This window comes from Balaenoptera musculus, chromosome 4 (assembly GCF_009873245.2).
Source record: "Balaenoptera musculus isolate JJ_BM4_2016_0621 chromosome 4, mBalMus1.pri.v3, whole genome shotgun sequence".
Taxonomy (NCBI): domain Eukaryota; kingdom Metazoa; phylum Chordata; class Mammalia; order Artiodactyla; family Balaenopteridae; genus Balaenoptera; species Balaenoptera musculus.
The window spans coordinates 10,070,715-10,085,721 of NC_045788.1; the positions used below are offsets into that span (position 1 = coordinate 10,070,715).

At 40.9% G+C, this 15,007-nt stretch overlaps 1 protein-coding gene across 2 annotated transcripts in view; it reads left to right on the forward strand.

Annotated features, from left to right (window-relative positions):
• The window catches only part of RFTN1 (raftlin, lipid raft linker 1), a 200,741-nt gene that overhangs the window by 65,595 nt on the left and 120,139 nt on the right, over window positions 1-15,007 (forward strand). For both annotated transcript variants that reach the window (XM_036850561.1, XM_036850562.1), the window contains exon 3: window positions 12,992-13,178. In XM_036850561.1, coding sequence (XP_036706456.1) covers window positions 12,992-13,178 — 187 coding nt within the window. The remainder of the gene's footprint in view (window positions 1-12,991; window positions 13,179-15,007) is intronic.

Genomic DNA, 15,007 nt, shown 5'->3' on the forward strand with positions numbered 1-15,007 from the left:
GAACGTGGTAATTGTTCATGCAAAGCTGAAAATGCAGGTGCTCGAAACCTTTTTTAGAGCATGAGACCTGTCTGGTCCTGTCCTCATTTGAGTTCTGTTGAATCTTTTGTGATGTCATACACATAAGAATTTTATTTATTAAAACGCATTTGCAATATATGGAACTTCTGGTAAGTTTGTGAATGGTTTATTGACTGTGCCACAGAATACGTGGTGTGTCTCCACTAGAGCAAGGAAAGGAGAATCCACTGATGTGCATTTGTTGATGTGTCTGAGGATCGTGCCTTTGAACCTACGGGTGGGCTTCCTTTGTGGGTAGAAGTTGTACTAAGCCTGGAGAGAGTGGGATTTATTCTGTCATAAGCACTTAAAACTAGTCTTGTGCATGGTGAATTTTTTTGCTTTCCAAAAGTTTCCATAGTGTATTATTTTATCTTATTATACTCTGAAATAAAAAATACTCTCCTAAGTAAAGACTTTATTGACATACCAATGTAAAACTCTGTTATAGAGTGGAGACCCTTATGATAATGACTCAGAATAAAAAGAAATAGTAATATTCTCTTGTGTCCTGTGTAAATGCCAAACTGAAGTGCACTTATGCCATTGGGGCACCAGACTTTTGGGGAAATTCCTTTTTTTTTTTTTTCCATTTTATGCTGTTTGGGGTTAAGATGCATAATCTTTGTGCTGTCATTTGGGTGCCTCTGCAAAGTGAAATTTTTTACATTCTTCCTTCGCTTCCGTTGTCATATCAAATTTGAGTTTTTTCCAGTGGCAGATTTTCACATTTGGGAATTATTATGCCTCATAGCAGCTTCTTTTTTCTCCTTGCTGCTCTTGTATCTCCTGCTCATACCAGAGGGGAGAGAGGAAGGAAGGGTGGCACGGTGGAGGTGAGGTGTCCTTTCTCCTTGGGTGGCTGAGGTGAAGGGTTGGGTGGGAGGTGCAGGTGACACTGTTGGTTTAAAAGAAGGTTTCCTGGAGGTGCCTGGTGGTGATGGTTGCACAACAATGTAAATGTACTTTAGGCCATTGAATTGTACACTTAAATATGGTTAAAATGGTACATTTTTATGTATATTTTACCATGATTAAGAAAAAAAGTTCATCACTGGGTGATGGTTTTCTAGGACTATTTATGGTTTCTTTCATCTTGGTATCGTGGCTAATTTACTTTGGAGCCCGGAGGGGGGACCTCAGAGTTAACTACCCCCCCGAGTAGCTGCAGGTGGCAGTTTGCATTGGCCTTTCTTTGATGGAAAAAGTACTGGCGCGGTCATGACGTGTGGCCGTACCAATCAATGGAGAATTTCTTCATTTAACGATGATTGTTAATGAGCTTTCTCCAGGCACTCTGGGTTGGCCAGCTTGTTGGCGAATAAACCTGGCCTGGGCTCTGGCCTGGCAGAACTTATTTATTGGGAAGGACAGAAAAAAAATTAAATGAATAATTTGTGTAATTAAAAATAGTGATAAATGTTACAACAAATGATTGGTAAGTAATCGTAAGAGCAGTGCTGTCTAGTGGAAATATATGTGAGCCCCATATGTCAGTTTAAATTTTCCTGTAGCCACATTTAAAACAGGTAGAAATTCATTTTAATATATTTTATTTAATCCTCAAATATCCCAAATATTGTCATTTCAGTGTGTTACCAATATAAAAAAACCTTCTTTACTTAGGTATTTTACATTCTTGTTTTCGTGCTAAGTCTTTGAAATCTCATGGACATTTTACACGTATGGCACGCTCAGTTTGGACTAGCCACATTTCCAGCGCTGAAGATTTTCAGTGCTGATTACTTTTATGCAAAGTCTTGAGACTTTATCATGGAAATCCATATAGGGTCACATTTACATTCTAAATAGTTTCATTTCCATATTGTTTGTACATAGTCATTAGTGGCTGGTCTTTGATGCAATCAGTTTATTGTATTCTCAAAATCAAAGGGGAACTTCAGGAGTGTCAGCTATACTGCTATCATGCTCAGTTAGGAAAATGGCATAAAATACGGATAACTAGCTTCCCTTCTGACTCAGGCCAAGCTCTTCTTGGATCTGGTGTGGATGAGTTTGGTTAGAAATTCTGAAGACTTGGTAATCCTTCATGTCCTCTCTTCTCTATAAAAAGTACTTTTAAGTGTGTGAAATATTTTATTAATACTCTGGGTTCAGTTGCTAGCTGGTTGCTTTTAATATTTGAATACTCCCACTGTGAGATCTAAGCAGCGCGGTGCCTGGTGTTTCTTGAAAAGCTTTCCTGATGAATCTTAGCCTGTGTCTTCTCTGACAAAATGGACTGGTGAGGTGAGATGAGCAACCATGCCATCTTCGGAGTTTGATCAATGGGTATCGTCAACAGGAATTATTCAGGCCCTCTCCTTACGAACACCTAGACATTGAATTTTTTATAGTACAATATTGTGTGTGTGTGTAATTCAATGACTGTGTGAGACTCTTTGGAATGACAAGCAAACCAATAACAACTTGACTCCCTGCTCCCCTTTATAGCCCCCCTTTTTGTCACAGAGTCTGATAGTCTGATGTTTAACAAGCATCTGTGGACCAGTGGCCTGCATCTTAGGAACTCATTTGATGAGCATCTGTTGCTTTGTCAATTACTGCCTGATTGGCCTGTAGAATCCTAGGTTTATGGAAGCTTAAAGAAGTGCTTTAGATTTCCCTCTTGAGTTTATCCATGATTTAGTTAAGGTGTTAAGAATTGTGTTTTATGAAAGCAGATTGGTGGTTGCCAGGGGCTGGGGGAGAGAGGAGTGGGGAATAACTGCTTAATGAATATGCAGTTTCGTCATTTTAGAACTAGACAGAGGTGATGGTTGTATAGCATTGCAAATGTATTAAATGCCACTGAATCGTTCACTTTTAAATGACTGATTTTTATGTTAAGTGAATTTCACTCCAATTAACAAAATATGAAAGAATAAATAGTGTTTTAATGGTGTGGTCTCCTTAGCCTGGATGTGTGTTTTTTTTTAAGTTTCAGAAACATGAGTTTATTTGATAAAAAGATGACAGAAGTCTGAATTTGAAAATCCTAAAATGAGGCTGCGCGGGTCGCGATGCTGTCAGCTCCGCGGGTGCTGGTAAATCCGGCCCAGGATGTAGAGATGGAGGTGCCTGACGGCGTGTCTGACGCGGAGTTGGGTGGGATAGAGAGTAGGGGGCAGTAGTCGGGGGAGGTAGGAGAAGGAGGAGGCGGCTGCGAATCGCTTACAAATGGCTCCGAAGCATGACCTGAGGCCTACATTCCAGGAGGGTGAGAGAGTGCTGTGCTTTCATGGGCCTCTTCTTTATGAAACTTGGGTTAGCCAAAAAGTTCATTCGGTTTTCCTGTAAGCTGGCTCTAGTAGCACTTAGTTGTCTTTAACTTCATTCAAAACAATTTTGTTAGATTGTATTGTGACAGCTGTTATATCAGCGTGCATTTAAAAAAAAACTTATCAAAATTGGTGAATTTTTGTGTGGCCATTTTAATATTGAAGATGGAAAAAAACAACATTTTCAGCATATTATGCTTTATTATTTCAAGAAAGGTAAAAATGCAACTGAAATGCAAAAAAAGATTTGTGCAGTATATGGAGAAGGTGCTGTGACTGATCGAACATGTCAAAAGTGGTTTGCGAAGTTTCATGCTGGAGATTTCTTGCTGGACGATGCTCCACAGTCTGGTAGACCAGTTGAAGTTGATAGCGATCAAATTGAGACATTCACTGAGAACAATCAACATTATACCACGCGGAGATAGCCGACATACTCAGAATATCCAGATCAAGTGTTGAAAATCATTTGCACCAGCTTGGTTATGTCAATCGCTTTGATGTTTGGGTTCCACATAAGTTAAGCCAGCGGTCCCCAACCTTTTTGGCACCAGGGACCGGTTTTGTGGAAGACAATTTTTCCACAGATGGACGGGGGTGGGGGGTGGGGTGCGGCGGCGGGGATGGTTCAGGCTGTAATGTGGGCAATGGGGAGCGATGGAGAGCGGCAGACGAAGCTTCACTAGCTTGCCTGCCGCTCACCTCCTGCTGTGCAGCCTGGTTCCTAACAGGCTGCGCACCAGTACCGGTCCACGGCCTGGGGGTTGGGGAACCCCGAGTTAAGTAGGAAAAAAAAAAAACCTTCTTGACCATATTTCCACTTGCGATTCTCTACTTAAACGTAACGAAAACATTCCATTTTTAAAACAAATTGTAACTGGTGATGAAAAGTGGATACTGTACAATAATGTGGAACAGAAGAGATCGTGGGGCAAGTGAAATGAACCACCACCAACCACAACAAAGGCCGGTCTTCATCCAAAGAAGGTGATGTGTATATGGTGAAATTGGAAGGGAGTCCTCTATTATGAGCTCCTTCTGGAAAACAAAACGATTAATTCCAACAAGTACTGCTCTCAGTTAGACCAACTGAAAGCAGCACTTGATGAAAAGCGTCCGGAATTAGTCAACAGAAAATGCATAGTCTTCCATCAGGATACCGCAAGACTGCATGTTTCTTTGATGACCAGGCAAAAACTGTTATATCTTGGCTGGGAAGTTCTGATTCATCCGCCGTATTCACCAGACATTGCACTTTCGGATTTCCATTTATTTTGGTCTTTACAAAATTCTCTTAACAGAAAAAAATTTCAATTCCCTGGAAGACTGTAAAAGGCACCTGGAACAGTTCTTTGCTCAAAAAGATATAAAGTTTTGGGAAGATGGAATTATGAGTTGCCTGAAAAATGGCACAAGGTAGTGGAACAAAATGGTAAATACGTTGTTCAATAAAATTCTCACTGAAAATGAAAAAAAAAAAAAAAAAAGAAAATCCTAAAATGAAAGGTTTATGCCACAGATTTAGAAATAACACAGAAGACACGGGCTGCAAACATTATTTAAAAAATCGAATTCCTGAGACTTCCCTGGCGGCCCAGTGGTTAAGACTCCGCGTTTCCACTGCAGGGGCCGCAGGTTCGATCCCTGATTGGGGAACTAAGATCCCGTATGCTGCGGGGCATGGCCAAAAAAAAAAAAAAAATTGAATTCCTATTTTTTACTTATACAGTGAAAAACCCCACATTGAAAAGTGATTGACTTTAGTTTTTTGCTAAATTGGATCTCCTGCAAAGTCCAGCCAGATTGCCGTTATAGAAATGGTGGCCTTCAAGGAAATTAGAGAAAAAAGGATTTGTTTGAACAGTGTCATTATCAGCTTCACCTGAGAAGGAAATGACCCGGGGGAGATGGTGTCTTTCTCACCTGTTGGGCGCCCTGGTATTGACAGATCCATTAGTGGATGTAATTAGAAAAGCAAAGTTGGACTTTGAATAATTAGGTTAAAGTCACAAATGATTGCTGGGCAAAATCATAGGAGCTGTTGCGGGTCAGCGTGTGTTGCCTGCTGTAGAGACTTGAGTGAGATGTGAGGTCATTGTGCACAGCGCTTTCTTTCTTGTGTTGGAAGCTGGTACCTTCCCTGTAATGAAGTTTGAAGTAGCAGAAACATCGCTTTGGCTCTTCTGCAGATGTCTGAAGGGCTTCGTTTCCAGGGAGTAAACAGGGCTGCAGAATGTTTCTGCTAAACAAACATAGTCATAGCAAAAACACAATCTCCTTTATCCCAGGAGTGTTAAGAAATATGTGGTTTTGTGGATTATGCTTTTTCCTCTGTTTTCTTTCCTTTCTTTTTCAACTCCTGGAATAATGGTTTATTTATTTATACGGAGTTATTTTCTGAAACAAAAAAAACCCACTTATTTCAAAACAAAACCTTTGGACTCTCATGTTACCCAAAATACCTTTCTAACAGTACTTTCTGTGTTTTGATTTTAAAAAAAGCCTCTTATTGGTAATTGAATGAGGGAAAAAAAGATTTTCAAGGGATTTGAAATATAGTTATGTGGTTCTAACCTCTTTGTTCATGTCTACATCAGTATAGAAAAGGGAGGGATTTGGGATTAACATATACACACTACTATCTATAAAATCGGTAACCAACAAGGACCTACTGTATGGCACAAGGAACTATACTTAATACTTTGTAATAACCTAAAAGGGAAAAGAATCTGAAAAAGAATATACATATATGTATGTATGTATAACTACATCACTTTGCTGTACACCTGAAACTAACACAACATTGTAAATCAACTGACTTCAGTTTTAAAAAAAATGTGATATATACATACAATGGACTATTATTCAGCCTTAAAAAAGAAAGAAATCCTGACGCATGCTGCAACATAGACGAACTTTGAAGAACTTATGCTAAGTGAAATAAGCCAGTCACAAAAGGACAAATATATGATTTCCCTGGGATGAGGTACCTCCAGTAGTCAAATTCATAGAGACAGAAAGTAGAAAGGAAATAGAGGCATGTGTCAAATACCTGCGGACATGTCCTTGAAGACTTGGATAAGTCGTGATGATGTGGGAATGAGCACACTGGTAAGCTGGTCATTGCCTGACTGGCAGTCACACCATCCCTTGGCAGTGCCACCATCAGGGATGGCAAGGGCGTGGGGCATCCATCCTCCCACGTTTATCAAATGCCCCAGCCAGATACTGTGACCTACCAGGTCTTGGCTTTGGGCCATACGGGGTTGAAAATAAAATAGGACTTACTTGCCAAATCTAAAGATTAGGAGAGTTTCTATGAGGATCAAGATTTCTGACTTCTTGAAGGTAAGAATTAGACGTTCTGGCACCAATGGGCCCACGTGCCCATTGGCAGTAACCAGGCTAGAAGGACAAGATGCCACCCCCTTGGGGAGGTGGGCCCTCCGTGTTCACTGCTCATCCCCTGGCTCTGTCTCTTGCTTACTTTATCCATCTGGGCCCTGGGGCCCCAGTTCCTGGCCTTGGGATCCGTCCCAGACCTGCTACAGGTCATAGGATGAGACCCAGCCCCTGCCAGGCTGGAGAACCGGGCTTTGCACAGCAGCAGCATGAGTCCCCGTATGGGAAGAAGACAGCTCCCTGAGCGGGAGCACGGGGATGTCCAGCCTGGACCCCGGCTTGCAAGCTGATTGCTGTGAACCAAGTGTGTGGAACAAGACAGTTTAGAAAGTGGAGAGAAAAGTGTGACCTTCAAATGGGCGTTGGGCCCTAATGGTGACACTTCCTCAGACTGGAGGGTAACGCTGGCCCATCAGTGCCCTCATCTTCAGCGGTGACTTTTATCCTGCTGCACCAGCAGCAGATTCTTTTCCTGCCTCTCTCTCCGTCTCTCTACCCACCCGAACATGTGGTTGTTCCTTATTCTCATTTTGGCTCTGGTTTGGGAGGACTCTTTCAGTTCATGTTGGAAACATTTATTGTATTCTCCAATGTCACTTTTTAGTTAGAAACTTGTACCTTAGTCTCCAAATTGAAATGATAACATCATTGCATTTTAAAGTTGGAAGCTCCTTTTGGAATTGCCTGTCCGGGGTCTTCATTTTAAAAATGAGGGACCCAAGAGATGGGGTGGGAATTACGTGACTTGCCCAAGGTTATGTAATTTGTAAACGAAATCAGGCAAATATTGCAAAACAAAAATAGTGGAGAGGTCATTCTGATGGGTGGGGTGAGAAATAGACCAAGAGCCCACGATTGGTATGTTCATCCAAACAGATAAGTCATTCCCTTGTTTGTTTTCCTAGTAGTAATACTGGGGGATTGGTCACTTTACAAGAACCAGGGTTTCTTTTTAAGGTTAAGGTTCAAAAAGAAACATGAAATTAGGCCTTTAATCACGTTTACAGTTGGCGCTGTTTTTTTTTTTTTTATTATAGGATAGTTGAGATTCATTTTTATTTGTTTTTTTAACCATGAAGCTCAACTTTGACAGCATGCATACCAAATATGAAAGCTATAAAGTTGCTGAGTTTTGACAGGAGATAACATTTTTAGATTTGAAGATAAAAATTTTAAAGGTATTATGTTTCATTCAGGAAGCATTTAGCTATAAAGTGGTTGATTGACTAATATTTTTAGGGCACTGATTTGGCGCGTGGAGGTGAAGGGCTGTGGATGGGGATGGGGAGGATTTAATGTCCCAGCACCGAATTGTCATCAGCCGCTGCAGCGGGCCAGTCCATCGTCACTCCCAGCACCACTGAACTCCGTTGTTCGGAGCTCCATCGATTACGCATGCATCCTTACACATGTAAGGATCCCATGTGATCCTTACAACCACTCTCTGATGGAAGACAGGCCCACGTGTCATCTCCGTTTTATACACGGAAACTGACTGTTCTCAGGCCCGGGATGGATGCCAGTGTGGAGCATAGCTGGTCCTAGAATCCCAAGTCTTCTAAACATGTCAACTGCCTTTATTCATTTTTTAAATTATAGGATCATGCATAAGAGGAAAGAAACATACAAATTATCAAAATCTTGGCACAGGTTTATTTTACTGTAGCAGAAAGAGTCTGAAATACTCGAAACATTTACAAAATACCGACCTGTAGAGACTGATTTTGAGGTCTCATATTTGATGACTCACAGATGCTCTTTATGTACAGTTTTATGAAAGAAGAGGGGATCTTTGTGCCGTGTGGTATTTTTAGGTCTGATGGATATTATAAAATTACCCTCCAGAGGGGCTTACACTCCTACCAAAAGTCCATTCAGTTTTTTAAATAAAACAACCAGTGTCTGTGCCACACACGCTTCTGTTGCTTCGTCATCTCCTGACAGCGCAGGAGACCTGCCCCTGGTTCCCCTGGAACAACCTACATACAGGCCCACTCCTGTCATTCGCAGGGCCGCGGACAAGAGGGCAAGAGATGTTGGGCTGGGCCGGCACTAGGGTGAGGCAAGTGAGGCAACGTCTTTTAAAAAGAGGAGATCAGTAACAGGGCTGTGCCGAGCTTGAGGCAGAAGAAAAATCAATAATACGGATGCTGTCTTTAGTAAAATTTTTGATAGTTTGTTCATTATGGACTTTCGACATTCATGTTCACTTTTTAACATATTGCATTTAATGTTGATTCGTACTGGTTACTGAGTTTTTGGTGCTCCTTAAATGTTGCCCCCGCAGCAGTGTCTGCCCACTCGCCTCGCCCTAGTCTCTGTGCCGCCTGGGGCCTGGGGGTGCACACAGACTGGGGGAGAAGTCTGTGCAGACCCCCACAGTGGGCCTGGGGCTGCCACAGTGGGGACAGCCAGGGTCCTGGCTGTGTGGAGTTGGGGTGCAGGTCACAGGTGGGTGTGTGCCCTTAGATACAAAGGTTCCCTGCCCTTTAGAGGAGTGCCAAAGGGAAACCCTCTAGAAGGTAGTTCTCAGCCTCTTAATCTCCTCGAGGGCTTGTGAAGACACAGGTGGCTCCGATTCTGATTCAGTAGGTCTGGGGTGGCGCCCAAGGGTCTCCATTTCCGAGGATTTTGGGTGTTGCCTCTGCTGCTGGACGGTGGGGCAGGCTTGGAGAGGCCGCCCCTCTGGCCCGCCGGGTTGCTGTGCCTAGGAGTGTGGACGGGCTCAGCATTCTTTCCAGACTTACCTTCAAGATTTTTTTCTACCTGGCGGCATATGTAGAATGTACTCTTCAAGGGAAAGATTGCATGCTTTCCAGCTTTCCTGGCCAGCCTTATCTTTGTCACTGTTATTCATGGCGATTTCTCCAGGATGCTGGACACTTGCTTTAGAATGAATCATTGCTGTAGATTTTTCTTCCTGTAAATTTCTTGCCTGATGTCTGGAAGTGAGGACTACAGTGGCTGATGTTAAGAGTGTTCTTAAGTACCCCTAGATTTTGTTTTTAAGTTTGTTTTAAAGTAACACAATATTTTTAAAAGTACATTAAAATTTTAAATATTTTTCACATGTAAAGAAGAAAATTAAAATGTCTCAAAAACCCTCCACCCAGATGATTGCTGTATTGACGGTAATAGTATTGAAAGTACAAAATAAAGTAAAAACTACTTTCTCATCCTCACCTCCCTACTCCAGTCTCTCCAATATTGATGTTTTTGTTATTTCTTCCAGAAAAAAATTTTATTCATGTCTATCTATCCTTCTAATTTTTTTATACTAAAGTATCCTACGATAAACACTGTTAGACACCTTGTCTCTTAACTTAGTCATGGATCTTGGGCACATTTTCATCTGCATGTAACACATATTAATGGTTCAGAGGATTCATCATTGGGGTGTCCCAGTGTTGAGCTAGCCCTTCAATGAAGAACTCCTTGGTTCTAGGTTTCTGCTGTTGTGATGACCCTGTAGTGAATATCTTTGCCCATATAGCTTGAGAAACATTTCGGAGTCCAGCCATAGGCATAATACTCAGTGGCGAGGTTGCTGGACAAAGTGCAAATGCACTTTTAGGATTGAAGGAAAATACCACACGGCCCTCCAGAAAGGTTCACCACTATCAACCGCCATGAGCATGAGTGTTTCTCCAACATTCTTGCCCACGATGGAGATCACAGAAGTAAAAGAAGAAAAAAAATCAATTCAAATAGCAATAAAATATAAAATAACTAGGAATAAACTTCACAAGTGTGCAGTATCTATGTGAAGAAAATTTTAATATGCACTCGAGGGACCCCAAAAGAGTCTTGAATAAGCGAAAATCATGCAATGTTCTTGGATGGAAACTTGTAGCGTGATGAAAATATCCATTCTCGGGAGGTTGATGTTGTTAACTTTCTGTAAAATATTGTTTGGCTTCAATTTCCAATTCCAGTGGATTAAAAATATAATCAAATAGTGTGAGGGGGAGCAATAAATTAAGAGTTTGGGATTAACATATCCACACTACTATATATAAAATAGATAACCAACAAGGACCTACTGTACAGCACAGGGAACTATATTCAATATCTTGTAATAACCTATAATGGAAAAGAATCTGAAGAAAAATAGACATATATAGATATGTATAACTGAATCACTTTGCTGTACACCTGAAACTAACACAACATAGTAAATTAACTATACTTCAATTTAAAAAATGGTTAAAGAGAAAAAAATCCATTCTCTCTCAGTTCAGCTATAATTTGAACATGATCTGATAAAAATATAAACAAGATTTTTTTTTTGAGGGACAGTTTGATGAGCTGATTTTAAGGACCATTTGGAAAAACAAATAATTGAGAAGAAACAGGAAGATTCAGAAAATAAACAGGAAGATAGGAAGATTCAGGAAATAGCCTGACCAGATTTTAAAGCATAATATGAAACTAAAATTGTTAGAATAGATTAATAGATCACAGTCATAGACTTAAATATACTTAAGAATATAACATATGATAAAGGTGACATCTCATATCAATGTGGAAAAATGGATAAACTGGGGGTGGGTGGGAAAGGTTGAATTCATATTGCATAAATTCCAAATGGAGCAAAGATTTACATGCAAAAACTGAAATATTACTACAGGAAATCACAAGAGAATTGTTTTCTATTCCAGGTCTCTCTGCTATGACATAAAACTCAGAAGCCATTGAAGGCAAGATTGATAAATTCAACTTTATTAAAAAAAATTCTTCATGGCAAAACCCATGTCATGCAAAGTCAAAAGACAATAATTTGGGAAAGATATTTACAACTGTTATTACAAATAACTGAATTTTCTAATATATAAAGAGTTCCTACAAATCAATAGAAAAAAGACCGATAACCCAGTAGAAAACTAGGCAAAGATTTTGAACAGTTAACAGAAAAGGCAACATAAATAGCATTTAAACATGAGATGTTTAATAAGAAAAAGTAGAAATTACATAATGAGAAATATAAATTACCACCTCACAGGGATCATTTTTTTCGCTGTGAGATTAGCCAGGGCGTGGGAAAAGAAATATCTTTGTACCTCACTGATAAACGTAAACCCTCACTGCACTGTGGAGGAGATTTGGCAGTCTCTAAAAAAATTACAATGCATTTATCTTGAGTCCAGCAATTCCACACCTAGGAATTAACTTTTTTAGGTATACTGTACCTGAATGCATGTGAAATCATGTAGGAGTGGTGTTTTTCATTGCAGTATAACTTATGAAAGCAAAAGTTTGAATAATCTGTGGTACCTCACACAATGGAGCACTTGTGCAGCTGTAAAAAGAATGAGGAAGAGCTCTGTGTGCTGCCATGGAATGATCTCCAAGAAAAGGATACTGTTAATTGATAAAAATGGATAAAAAGCTGGGTTGTAACATTATCCTACCATTTGTGTAAAAAAAGTGAGATAGATATATAGACTTATTTGTGTACAGATTCAGTGGTTATTAACATATATACAAAAGAAAATGGATAATACTGATTGCCTCTAGGCAAAGAGCCTGAGGGGCGGGGGATTGGGCTGGAAGACTTGTCACTTGAATCTGTTGACTTCTGAAATCTTGTCTGCCCTTCTCAAAAAGGTTTTTTTAAACCCCAATTTTAAAATAATTCAATAGGGGGAAAACATTTATTTGTTTGGTTGTGCATAGTTCTAATGTTGAGTTAATTTGAGTGTCCTTTCAAGTATTGATTACCCTTTTATGCTTTTCAGGCAATTGCCTGTTTGTATATTTGGCCCATATTTCTTTTTTTTTGTTTTTGTTCTTGTTTCTGTTTTTTGCCTGTTAAAGAAATTACCCTTTTGTCTTAAGTGGCACAGAAATGTTGTTCCGGTCTGTCTTTGGACTGTGTTTTGCTGCTGCTTTTTGCCACCCGGCAATTTTACGTTTGTGTGCAGTTGTCATCGTCTTGGGATCCTCCTCCTTCTTCATTGCTTTCTTTTTTATTTTCTGAGGGGGTGGAAGTGACTTTTCCAGTGTGATCTCTGAGAAACTGGCTCTAATTTTAAGCCATCCAATCATCAGTACTTAGGGATGAGTTGGAAATTAACCAGCTGTTTGGTCGGTTTCCTTGAAGACAGTGGTTAAGATGGGAACAAGACTCATGTGACTGAGAGGCGACCTGGAGATTTTCTGCTGAGCTGAGGGGAGAGGGATGTGGATGGGGTGGGGTGGCCGGTCTGGGTGGGTCTCTGATGAGCCTCCCCTCTCTCCACTCCCAGCCGAGCTCCCACGGGCCTCGGCCGTGAGGCTGGCCTCCCTTCATGACCTGCCCGCCCAGCTGCTGGAGCTGTACCAGCAGGGCTTCTCACTGGTGGCCCTGCACCCCTTCGTGCAGCCAACCCATGAGCGGGAGAAGACGCCCCTCGAGCACATCTTCAGGGCCATCCTGATCAAGAAAGCCGACAGGTAAGGCCTCTGAGGGTGGGCGGTTAGCTTAGCATCATGAGGTGCCTAATGTGTGTTGAATGAAGAAGGGAGGGGAAAGGATTAGGGTTTGCGGGAGTGTGTGTGTGGAGTTTGCATCTGTTCCCAGGGCCTCTGCCCTCTGACAGGTAAGGCCAAACGTTAGACAACCAAAGAGTTTCATAGCGTCTTGCAAGTGTCCACACCAGACGGCATAAGTAGAGAATCCACGTTACATCCTTTCCTCCTTTAATTTACTGGATTACAGTCAGCTAGAAAACTGTCTCCTTGAGCTGTACTCCCAGAAGAGAGCAGCTAGTGAAAGTATACTACTATTAATCTGCAAAGCATGGCTGGAAGACACACTTTGGTTAGAGGCTGTCTACAAACTTCATATCTTCCCCCAAACTCCAGAAATACTTGAATATTTTGAACCCATCATACTTTCTGTCAATCACTTGGGAGGAAAAACAAAATTCACTTGAATCAAGTCCTGTAATTGATTTGGTCTTGATTTTGATTTTCAGGGCTTGGACGATGTTTTTCAATATGGCTTTCCCAAGAATGCTTACTCTTATATTTTTATTGGGTCTAATTAGGAAAAGAGAGGTAGAGATTGGTTTTTCAAAAAGAGCAATATTAATTTTAAATGCTTTTTAAAAAAACGATGAAGGGGCGCAGAGGGATAAACTAGGACCTTGGGATTAACATATACATACTACTATATATCAGTATAAAATGGATAACCAACAAGGACCTACTTACTGTGTAGCACAGGGAACTAAATATTTTGTAATAACCTATAAGGGAAAAGAATCTGTAAGAGAATATATATATATATATATGTATATAAATCTGAATCACTTTGCTGTACACCTGAAACTAATACAACATTGTAAATCAACTATACTCCAATAAAAATAAATGAATGAATAAATAAATAAAAACAATGAAGGTGGGATAGAAAGCACATTATGTTTCTGCTGCTCTTGTAAAAATAAAAATTGAAAGCCTGGCAAAGGAAATCAGATCTGTCTTTTGGCCAGTTATCGTGGGAGAAATGACAACATGTGCTGTATTTCAAAAAGAGAGAGAGTAGAACAACTGCCCCTCTTCCTCGCTTGCTTTGCCCGCTGAACAGACGTTTGGCTGGTGATCTCAGGAGGGACAACTGTGGGACGTGAGGCTGTGTGACGAAGACGGACCCCTCTCTCCTGGCCAGCAGAGTTCTTCACTTCTTCACGGCTGATCGAGCTCTGGGGCGCTCAGTCCATGTTAATTTACGTTAGAATTTGAAGTGAAAGGTGGCATCCGCCTTTGGTAACGTCCAGAATTACCATAGTTTTTTGCAGAGTGAAACTTTTCTCAATGTCTGCCTTTTTTGCACATTGGTTTCTTTATGTTGAGTGGCAGTGGGTCAATATCTGGTCAATCACAAGAGGAAATTGTTCTGGGAGCCCTAGTGGTTTTAGGTCCCACTGACACATGGGACGTATGACAATAGGTCTCACTTATTGAGTGCTCACTGTGTGCCAGGCTTTGTAAGTATCACAGCATCCTTATAATCAGCCTATGAGGTAGGTACTGCTTTTATTTCCATCTTAAAGACGAGGAAGCTGAGGCCCAGACATGGAGTTAGTTATCAAGGTGGCAGACAGGGCAGCAAGCATCCTCCCCGGCAGGCTGAACTCCTGTACCTGCATCTGAGCCCTGATGTGAAGCACCTGATGTGTTCCTGCACCCATGATTCTGTGGATGACCACTTTATGAAAAGAAGTGGGAGAGTGCATATTTGATTTTTAGATAAGGTGGTAACTTCTGTACTCTACCTT